The sequence below is a fragment of the Chaetura pelagica genome, unplaced genomic scaffold (assembly GCF_000747805.2).
Source record: "Chaetura pelagica isolate M959 unplaced genomic scaffold, ChaPel_1.0 scaffold246, whole genome shotgun sequence".
Classification (NCBI taxonomy): Eukaryota; Metazoa; Chordata; class Aves; order Apodiformes; family Apodidae; genus Chaetura; species Chaetura pelagica.
In genome coordinates this window covers 697,318-708,846 of record NW_009953647.1, presented here as the reverse complement: position 1 = coordinate 708,846, position 11,529 = coordinate 697,318, and the positions used below count along the sequence as shown (strand labels likewise).

General features: G+C 41.3%; 1 protein-coding gene across 1 annotated transcript in view; it reads left to right on the top strand.

Moving 5' to 3' along the window:
• Positions 1–5,308: 5,308 nt before the first annotated feature.
• The window catches only part of NOTCH2 (notch 2), a 77,164-nt gene continuing 70,943 nt past the window's right edge, over positions 5,309–11,529 (top strand). The window contains exons 1-2 of the mRNA XM_009999914.1: positions 5,309–5,393; positions 5,955–6,036. Coding sequence (XP_009998216.1) covers positions 5,309–5,393; positions 5,955–6,036 — 167 coding nt within the window. The remainder of the gene's footprint in view (positions 5,394–5,954; positions 6,037–11,529) is intronic.

Here is an 11,529-nt window from a genome sequence, read left to right as displayed (position 1 = left end):
TCCCTACATTTTTTGTTGAAAACTTTTTGTGTGTGTGTAACTAAATGCTCTGTGTTGCAGTTCTGGATTTTAGACATTTTGGCTTTGTTTGGCAAACTGAAAATAGGGGAAGGCAGGGAGAGTAGCTGTACGAGGAAATAGAGAATATGGTGACTGAGAGACTTCTGAACTGTATTACTAGTTCATCCTGAATTAAAAAGTGTAGTAACGTGTAGTTCTTCAACAGAAGCCAATGTCACATGAACTGTAGCTGCATCTAACAGCAATAACAGTCCTCCTGCAGCTTCCTAGGCCTGAGACCCCAAAACCAGAAATACTTCAACTTGAGCTGTGCATCTGCACAACGGTTCCCAGCCCTGTTCTTATGAGGGCAAGTTAGTTTTTGCTGTTTCCTAGGTGTTTGGAGGAGAGATTTGAAAAAGATGATGGCAGAGCATACAGATTTGTGTGTCTGAGAGCTTAATGTAGTCAGATTTGCTGTTAACACTCTCAAATAAAATAACTCACAACAACAAACGAAGCAAAAACCCTAAAAAAAACCCCACTTCTAAAGTAAAAGTTCATCTTCTTACAGGCTTGTTCTTCTGGAATCCACTTAAATATTTTTGCTGTCTTTTTAAACACTTCTCTAGATAAGTTAGTGAAGGAAACCAGTTTAGATTTTCACTCCCAAAAATGTATAGGATGTTGTCACACTCCTCTGAGCTCTGCTCAGCTTCTCCATTGATGAGTCTTGCATTATCCAATTGATTTCAGGCTTTTGTGTGTAAAAGCAGTGGAGATGTCTTAGTAATCTAATTAAAGCATTTTTACACTGCAGACTATTTCCAAGCCTTGTAGACAAGATTTGTACTTTACTACTACCCTTTGTCTGTGAAGTGCTAACAGCTGAGCTTGTTTAAATACCCCAAATGTTAACGTTTTCTAAATGTGAGCTGAATATAAGGCTTGATTGCTTTTTTGCAGTAAGTTTTTTTACTAGTTTGCTTCCTCCCCGTTGGCTGCCATTGGGTGACCTGTGGTTAAGAAAAAAGCTGTTTTCTTATTTTCAGCTCACATTTATTTACTACTGGGTTCTTCCCTGGTACATAATCTCACTGGAACTGTAATCTGTTGAGGTTAGTGAGTAGCGTAATTAGTTATCACTGCTTCTCTGTGGTTTTCCTCCAAAATTTGGTTATCTTTGGGTATTCTCTCCATATATGCAGTGTTTCTTATTCCTTACCGGCTTTCTCAGCAACTGTTTCTGAGTTGTGAATGGATTGTGTGCCTTTTTGTATAGTGAGGACTTACTGCTCTTCCTCCAGGATGGCACCTCATGTTTCAGCATTTTTTCCTTAGCTTCTTTTTTTTTTTTTTTTTCTCCATGCTCTGTTTTTTTCTTGAAGGGATTCAGCAGCTGGTTTTAGCTCCCTTGGAATTTGAGACCCCATTGATTTGTAGTGTAGCTGGTGGTTCTGACCGTGCATGGTCATCCTCTTTGGAGCTAATCCACCTTGGGCAGGCAGGATGAGCTTGCGTGGGGATTCCTCATGCACTCAGCATTGCTGCTTTCTGAGGGCTTTAAATCCTTTTTCTTCCTTTCTCTTCATGTATAATGGGTAATATGGTTGAAATGAGAGGCTATTTCTTACTAATGTCAATTGAGACAGAAAATCCATGATTACATAGAGGCTATTGAAATATTTTTTGTCCTTTAGTTTTCTTTCTAGTCTTTAATGTATTTTTAGTCTGAATGTTCTTCTATGTAAAAGTAGGTTATATTCCACCCTCTCCCTCAGGAAAGGTGTTGAACCTGTGGACAAGTTTCAAACAAATATGACAGAAGTCTAGTTTCTTAAAAGATATTGAGTTTCTATGAATTGGAGAATTTATGGACAGAAAGAGGCAAGACTGACCCATGTAGTGTCCTCCCAAAGAGAAGGCTGTGCTAGCAACTCAGCACTGGTCTCTGCCAGAATACTGCTCTTCCCTTACTTGCAGCAAGTTCTTTGGTCAGAGCCTACACCTTCTTAGATGCAGGATAATCAGCCATAAAGCTACAGGAAATAAGCTTTATAACGTTTCTTCCTCACAGAATTAATTGTTTTGTTGTTTTGCATTTTTATTTCTACTGGACTTTTTCTGAACTTATGGGTGAGTACATAATTGGCAAATATCTGAATTTATAGCAGGCAGATGAAGTGTAGAAGCCAAATCACAGCTTCCAGTTCATCTTGGCATCCTAAAGAACAGAGTGGCAGAAACACAACTTCTATTTTCTTCCTAGAGTTGCTTTAACTGTCCCTTCAGTCAAAAAGATTAAACCTGGGTGAAACAGCTAAGTCCAGCTAAGTATGAGCTGTGTTGGATTTGAAGGTGGAGAGTTGTGGCACTTCCTACAGTGTTTCTGAGAGTAACACTTTCTGCTTGCACTTAATTTACAGCAGCAGCTATCTGTTTTCCCCCCCTGGCCTTAGGAGATAGTAATGGTAGGCTACTTAAAGGGTCAGGTTAAAATGTGTCTTAAGTGCAGGCATGTGCAAGGGTTTGTATGGACTCTAGGCTGGTTAATACAGCTAATAACATTGATCTCAGATGCACTTAGAGCCCTTGTCTGAGAAGACTTTCAAACTTGGCTAAGATGCATGCTAGAGATGGGCTACTTCTTTCACAAAGTGGTGGCCTCTCTGCTTCCTGAGGAGCCAGCCTTTTGATAGGCATGGAGTATCTTCCCAGTATTCCTGTAATATGCCCAAAAGGACTGATAGAAACCATGAGGTGGTTCAATACATAAAAAACCCATGGGATTTCCCCAGGAAGACCTGCTGGCATACTACAGACTTGCAACATCCCTGCATGTGCTTGGTCTGGGCTAACCCAGTTTCTGAGAGCCTTGGTGGTTTTGGCAAGCTATAGCAAGTGCAGAAAACCAACAAATAATTCACAATTACTCATATATTAAACACAGCAGAAAACTGTCAAAAGCAGCCTGTTAGACTCCAAGCCTGGACAGCATGCTGATGCTATCTGTATATGGCTTCTAGAAAAGTGGTTTTATCTTTTCAAGGCAAGGCTGTCTTCTCTCATGCTGTGCACAACAAAGTATGTCCAGTTAACCTAATGGATGTAGCAAAACGTACTTTTTAAGCTGGCTGAGGTAGAGAAGTTCTTGAAGCTGTTAACTCTTGAGCACAACACGGTAGAATAGCAGAAAAATAGTTTTGAAGTAAGTCATGTTGAAATGCCTGAGTTTTACGTGCATTGTGAAATTGTTGGAAGATATCGTGAAATCCAGGAAGACAGTGCTTTGTGCACAGAAATGCTAATTTTACTGTGAGAACTGTAGTCTTCAATTTCCCTTGTGAGTTCTTTTCTTAAAGAGAAGTGGTTATGTTACTTTTTAATACTCATTTTAATATAGAATATTGTTACATTTACATTTGCTTAAGCCTTAATTGCATTTCTATTCAGTCTATTTTAGTCTTCAGCTGAAAAAAATACAAAAGATCTTTTCACTTTTAGTTCCTTAGCTTCTTTCACTTCCAACATGGTATATAACAGATAAATATTTAGCTGCTTGCATTGGCCCATTCACTATGTGTCTCTGTGAAAGAATTGTAAGGACTAGTAGTAGTTTAATGACCCGCTAAACAGCAGTTCAAGGCAGGAATAATTTGTCAAAAAGCAGAAGAAAATTAATCATTACTTTGCTAAAGCCTCTCTGCTGGGTCTGCTTTTGGCCTAGCAAGCTAAACAGGAATCACTGATTAGGATCCTTACCGTGACCCCGAAAGCCATCACCCTCTTGTTTCCTTCCCCACAGTTGTGCTGGGAGATATTTTTGGCCAAGTGCTAGTTAAGCTTTTACTACATGGGTTACAAAATCAGCTGGCTGTTCAGTTCTCACTGGGGACGTGGGTACTTGAAGAGATTACAAAATGGTGTTTGAAAGCATGGGCACAAAAGAAATAATTGTCTGAGTATTTGCTTTGCTGGCTTGGTTGGTGTGAAAAGAAGGAAAATTCAAAGTAGTGAGATGGGAATACCAACTCTGCCTGCCCTCTGGGTTCTGTGAAATGTGGTAAGGCTCATTTTGACCTCCCTCTGTTTCCCTGGAGTAGTGTAGGTGGTTGGAGAAGTCCAAATCATTACAGGTCCTTTTGCAGTTTCTCTTGGAACGCAGTGTAACTGAACCATGCAAACTGGAGCTAATCTGTGCTGTGAAAACAAGCTGCTGTCGTGTTAGACAGAAGCAGATGAGGTTTGGAGTCAAAGCTTCATGGACGTTGCTGTTAAATGTGATGAAAAATTGTCAGACAGGTGCAAATCAGTGTAAGTGTTTTTGGCCGCTGTAGGGGGGAATGCCATGCAAAATCCATGTTAATATTTCTGTCGCTTAGTAACCCTGACCTCAGGGGTTATCTGAGAGGGGCTCAGAGTGGAATTTTGTTCATTTCCTGAGAGCTAAGCAGTGCCATCCAAGTGCCTCCTTTAACAGGCATACTCGCACTGTGGGAAATATTGATCATTTTCCTGGGCAACTGGGATTAATTTAACCGTGTTCTCTATAGGGACTGCAAGCGTGAAATACTCCTCTGGTACCTTGTAGTGCACGTGTCCTGTTTACGTGCACCAGGGTTATTGAGAAATAACACTTCAAGCCCTGGATAGCAGTAACTGGAGCCTGTTCCAAGTTGTCTAATTGCTGGATCAGATTTGGGCAGGGAGAGCTTAGTGGAACTGATGAATTAACTCCTCTGTTTCTAAGCCCCATTCCTTAGTCACCAGCATATAAACTTTCGTGGTAGTTTGGATCAGTTTTCCCTGATGCCTCTGGCTGAGTTTGTATTGAAAATTTAATACTTCTTGAGGAAAGAAAAAACATCCTTAAAACAACAACAACAACAAAAAAGGGCAATCTGCCCTACAGCAGCTGGTACACAAGTGGGCAGTTTAGGTGGTTGGATGTTATTGATTCCTCTAGGTGCCTTTAATTGAGATCGGCTAAATGTGTTCCCAGATGCAGTAAGGGATGAGGTGGGATCCAGAAAGGCATGTGTGTGTGTGTGTTTGGAGGCCAGGAGATAGAACTGGAGGCTGGAAAGAGGTTGTGACTTCTGGGTTTGTAAGTTTAGGCTAGGACCCAGATCTTTCATTCTCAGAACTTCAGCCACTGGTTCAGTGCCATTCACATGGCAGGCTGTGGTCTAGCTGAACTGGCTAAATCTTTGTGGTTCTAGAGTGCCCTCTGCTTTTGCAGGGTTTCCATAGTTCTCCCCATTCTGGTCCCTTCAGAAATAGTCACAGTGTGCTGCTTCAGGTCCCCATGAAGAGACAGGCTCCTGGCAGAGCCGGAGCTGATATGTCGCTTCCATCGGAACAGGCCTTCCTAGAGCTTAAAGTAGGCCTGGGTAAAACCTGACCAGCCCTGGACTGTATCATACCTAATGCCTCTTTGAAAACACAGTAATCAAGAGAAGTGTTCAGCACGTGAGCTTATGAGGGACAGATGCCCCTACTTCAGTGCAAGGTGTCCCTAGAGAAGGAAAAAATTTGAGACAAAAGTGTTGTGAAAGAAGGCTTAGGGGTAGTTACCTCTTGTTTCAGAGAATTTCAGTCCAGACTTTTGATCAGAAAGTAGTAATTGGTGACACTTAACCCAAAATGCACAAGTACTGGCATGGCTGTCTTTGTAGCTGGCTGAAATTACTGCATGCTTTACTTTGAAAATGCAGGTAAAAGAAATTTTGGAAACACTTAGTTGCTTGATGAACAAATCTTTATTCTTCTTTCAGTCTGGCTCTTCTTTGATGCTGCCAGAGATTAAATTAAACTATGCGATAGTGTCTTTGTTTTTGTTCCAGTCATATAACGTTTTCTACTATAAGATTTTCATTCTCCAGAATATGTTAATGAAGCTTTGACTTGACATGTATGGCTACTGATTTGACTGTTGGTTTTTTTTCTTTCAGCTTTGCAGTGTATGGATGATTCCAAGCCGTGTGTCAATGAGGGAAAGTGCATTCCATATCAAAATGGTACAGGATATTGCAAGTAAGTAGGTTTAATTTCTAGTCAACTCAATTGCTAGTCCTCTTTTATGTAGGGTCCTAGCCAGAAAGGAAATGTGAATTGGTAAGATATTCTTATCAGGTGCATTCAGTGTAACAGCTTTAGTGGAGTTGGTGCTTCTTGTTAATGCATTATTTCTTCTGTGCTAGCTTTTCGTAACACAAGAAAACTGGAGTTGAGATTTTTGGGTTTGGATCTTATCAGTTTGATTTCTTTGCATTAGGTTGGGAAATAAAGCTAAAAGAGGTAAACTGTGTACCTTGTTTCCTGACCCACAATGTAAGTTAGAACTTCTTTCTCCTTACTTGCCTTACTTTCTAGAGCTTCAGCCCCAAACTGAATATTTCTAGAAGGTTCTTCAGAATGACTCTGCACTCTAAAGTGTGCCACCTCCACGTGCTGGAGAGCAAATAATATGTGGGAGTTGCAAAAAATAAACCCACGTTTGTCTTTATTACCTAAACGATTTTGGTAAATGTTGACACCCATCTTCAAGGGTGCCTTCACTTTGCTTCTGTGTGGAAAGCTGATCGGCAGGAGTTTTGCAAGAGTGTGTGGTGTCTGGAGAATATCAGAGCAATATAAATGCAGTTCACCTTTCAAACTGCAGGATTTAGAATCTTTTTTTTAATGAAGTGATACTTTACAAAGAGAAATCCTTTTGTTAGGGTTTGTTTACTGTATCTGCAGTAAATGGATTATTTTCTAAGCCTTATTTACTTCATCAGTGCAAGTTGTGCCACTTTTGAGCATGCTAAATCCCTCTTTTCTTAATTCTAATGTTCTTTAAATATTAGTGAATTGTATCTTGTTGGTTTAGCTTGGCTAACACACAGCTCTGTTTTTCACCCTTTTCTACATACCTATCTGCCCTAGATACAATCTTTAGTTCTTTTTGTTAATATACAAAGCTCAATATACTTAAATTGCACCTGTGGCACACAAAGGGGGAGGGAAATCGTAATCTAATTTGAGGTTCTTCTCAGTTTCAAATCAATACCTCGTGTGCAGAAAGGCTATACAAAGGCAAATATGTAACTTGTTACTCCCTGTTTTTTGTTTTGTTTTCAAATTTTTAACTATTGAGTAAAAGACTGCTTCCTAGTCTTTTCGTTCTGTGGCTTTATATTGCTGTCAACAGAAACAAGCTGCCCTTCTGAAAAGAAACCTGGAGCTTTTCCTGCTTTTCACCTGCATTTTGAGACTGAAACAAGAAATTGTGTGATGGTGGTAGGGCTTTCTGATGTGTACTTAAGCACAATAGTCTGGAGCCAAAGTATGTGGGTCATGATGAAAGCAATTAGCAAGACTAGTATTAATGTTGGTGCCTCCCTAAGGATGTTTTCTCCAACTTGCATGTTCATCTTAACCATGTCTTAGACTGTAAAAAATAAAATAATAAAAATTTACTTGGTTCTTGCTGTTGACTTCTATTCAGTGTTTGTAGTGGAGTCCAGATCTTGACACATTTCCCTTACCACAATGGCAGCTTTAACAACTCTTATGTATTTTTAGTGCACAGTTATTTATAATTCTAATGTTGCCTTCTTCCTTTTTGTTCAGTCTTCTTGCAGGTCTTAAGCCAACCCCTCCTTCAAGTAACAGCTTGGTCCCTTTGCAGGTGCTGGAGTAACTGGAAAGGCCAACAGAAACCTGTGTACAGAGATTACTATTTGTCTGTCTTCTGATTCTGGCTCAAGAATTTTTTTTTTGCAGAAAGAAAGGAAAAAAATAGCAAAAACCCCTCAATTGTGGAGTCTCTACCTTTAGCAGACTGCTTCTTAGCATCCTGTTTTGGTTTTAACTTTTTTTTTTTCTTTCCTGCACTATGAGGAACTCTGAATAGGGGAAGTCTCTCCCTGGTGTAGTAACCTAAAGGACTTTCAGATTTTTTGATGTCTGTAAGAGTAGAAATGTTTCGTTTAGGAAACTGAAATTATTACTAAAGCCAGTGGCGTGGCTTCTGCAGGATCCCTTGCTGATTAGCTAAACCTCCACCCCTTCCACTTTTTTCAAGTTTTCTGCAGTACTTCCTCTGCTGGGCAATAAGTTGTTATAATAGGTCCTCTTCCTCTTTCTGTACCTCCTCTCGGCCAAGTTGTTTGTTCTAGTGTGTGGTCAGTCCACCTAGTTAATCTTGCTGTCTGTAAGAAACAAACAAACTGCTGAGGGAGAACCTGCATCAGAGATAATAATTATACCTGATGAATAAGACATGAGTAACATAAGCACTGATAAGCAGAACATCTAGCCTAGGTATTTGGCAAAGCAGCTAGTGACAGCTTAGTGCTGAAACAGCTTTCTTGGTCAGAAAATCCTGTAACATTTACTCCATTAAAAGAGAGAGCTGGTTTTCTGCTAAGAAGCCTTTATTCTTGTGCATCTGGCTTCTGTTATGGGAACAGCAATTGTGACCCTTGTAAGGAAATCAGAGTTGGATCTCTATCAGATTGCTCTTGTGAGCACCCTCTAAGTAGCTCCGTTCCCTTGGTGACGCTGCTGGCCCATGGCTCTCAGTTTGTGGCACTTTGATAGAATTACTGCCCTTCTTTGACCTTGATTTTATATTTAGAAAATTACGCATTCCTGGGTTTGCGTCTTCCAAGGTCAGAATTTTTGTTTGAGAGATCTTTCCACAGCCATTCAGTGGCAGCATGGTGGGGGCACAGACATTTTTCCAAGGAATGTGGGTGCATCTGCAGTAGCAGTATAAAGGGGACCTGTCATTCCAAGCTTTCTGGGTCCTGCTTTGAGAAAAGGCAGTTTCAGTCTGCAGGTCTGGTGTTGGGTTGCACTGTGGTGGGCTATTTTTTTTTCTTGTCACAGGGTTTGTTTTTTTTCCCCCTCAAAGCATCTCTAAACAGCCTTTTGCACATTCAAGTGTTAAGAATGAAGGTGTCTTCTTGCATATTCTCATATCCAGCAGAGAAGTAGGATACCAGTTGCTTGCTGCTTAATGCTAACTGTGAAAATCACAGGTAAACCCTTTCTCATCTCCCTGCTGGTAGATGGGCTGGGAAAGTAGCAGTAGGAGGAGTCTGGGGGACAGTACTGCTAACTTGCAGTGTTTCTGCAGTTGCAGGCAGGCTGAGGAGGTGTGGGCACAGGGAACTGTTTCAAGGGCAAGCAGTATAGATTTTTGGCAACGCTGCCTGCTGTTTTCTGAATAAGAGAGTCTGCTCTGCTGCAGGTGGATGCAAAACTGGGCAGTCGCTCTGTGCTTGGAGTGGGGCAGGGCCCTGAAGCGCAGAGGGTCTTAACTAGTTTCCCCACCTTTGGCAGTGGTGGCCTCTTCCAACTTCCTTGTGCCCCAGTGACAGGGAGCAGAAGCAAGACTGTACCAGGGAGAGAAGCAGAAGTGAGAAGGAATTGCATTTTCGTAGGGATGCTCCAGGTTTTAGGGAGGAAAATGGGCCTTGCTGTTTCTCATGTTTTATAGGTTTTTAAGAATGTCGTTTTTGACCATAGTATTATTGCACATTGTGTGTCCAGAAGGCATATTGCTACCTCTCCATGAACCAAAGTGCTGCTTTGACTCTAATGTCTCTTGTTGGGCCTTGATGATTAAAGAAATAAACAAGATTAGGAAAAAAGAAACCATTACAGTGGCAACTATGGCTTGTTTGTAGTGCTTAGTCAAAAGTGGAGACTACTGAAGTTGGCTGAGTCCAAAAGGACAGTCTTCTTCAGCACAACCTTTCATGCTCAAAGCTGTCAGGATCTGTGCAGCTTTGTGTGCTTCTTTGCCTCTTCAATGTTTTTCTCACCCTGTGCAGACGTTTGTGCACACTTTTACATTGCAAAGTACAGTTTCAACCTCTTATCTGCAGAGTGGCAACAGAAGGACCTCAAAGCAGCAACATCTATCCCAGTTCTAACCCCTGGTAACTGCAACCCTCTTGTCAGGTTTTTGACCTGCCTTTTTTTCCAGCTGGATCTTCATAAATGAATTTTAACTTGGATTTAAGATGACTTTTGGGGCTGAAGGCAAGATCCTAGACTGCAGAACTGCTTCTCAAACTGCAGCAGATATCTTCTCAGGGTCTGTCTCGAGAGACTGGTTGCTTCCAGACCAGTGAATGGGGAATACCCATAGGAGACCTTGTAGCAGGATGAGGTCTGAGAGTTTTCCATAAGAGGTTAAATGTAAAAGTTGAAAAGTTGTCCATTTCTGAGAATTGGCTGCCCTTTCCTGTTTCATTCTGTCTCCTTTCAGCAGTTAAAGGAGACCCCAGAGACCAGGGCAAAGGAAAAATGGGAGAGTACACACACTTTTAGCTACAGATCTGGGAACAGAGTGGTGATTTCAGTCGCTCCATCAACATTTTCTGTGGTTCTGTGCAGAGCAAAAGCTGCTCAGAGCTCCGATGGTCAGAAAATGCTGAACTAAACCTTGCCTGCTGGTTGCTGTCAGTCCATGGTATACTGTGGAAAAGCTTTCTGTGGACTAGAAACAATTGCTGTGTACCCCTTTAAACGTGGAACAGTGAGGCTGTCCCATCCCATAGTTTGCATTCAAAGTATGACGCATAAATGGGAGCCTTGAGACATGGGAAGCAGCGTTTGTAAAGCTAACCAGAGAATCCTGTTCTCCCTCCTGAGAGGAGGTGTAGGTGTGGGAGTCAGAACCCGGCAGCCAGAGGGAAGTCTGGTTAAAATCTGTAACATTGAGACCCTTCTCACTTTAGTCATCAGACTGCATTTTTTTACTCCCCCCGCCCCGCTGTCGTAGCATCTTCCTATCAAAGTGAAGGGAGTGTTGGGTGAGGAGGGAGAGAAGCAAGGCTACTAAGAAGTCCTTCCCTTTGCCTTTTAAATTAAAACCAGCTGCTTCCTTCTGTGCATCTCCAGATGATATCACTGGGCCAGAATAGGAAACTCCCATGAAAAATCAAACATCTGCAAGACTGGTTAAAACAGTCTATAAGGTGCATTTGAAGAAACTGTCCTAGGAATGTGCCCAAGCAAATACAGTACAGCTGATGAGGTTTTTTTTCCAAGAGGCCAGACATGTTTTCCAGAAGTCTTTTGAAAGCAAGAGAGAGCTAAGTATTCGGAGGCAACTGCAATGTCGTTTTGTGGCAGGAGAGCCAAAAATGCAGCTTTTGTGAGTCTTCTACTTTCACTTTGTAGCCTTAGGTTGTTAGAGTGAATGCAGCTCTGTGGATACTTCAGATTTGGATAAATACCTTCATTTTGTTTTTACGTCTCTTGTTGAGCTCCATGAGAGCCTGAGCTAAGGCAAATGCAGGCTGGAACTGAAAAGGAGGAAAAAAAAAAAGGGCTGAGCTCTGACTAAAGTATTTGTGCTGGAAAGTAGCCCAGAGAGAGTAAAGGAGAAGCTTTAATTAGAAGCAGCTGCATAGCTGATGCAGCCCACAGGACATTTTCCCATTTCAAACTCTCTAGCTTTCAGAAATCATGATTTGAATTAAGTTGTATGTGAAATTTGTTCTTAAAAGATTAAATTCCTGC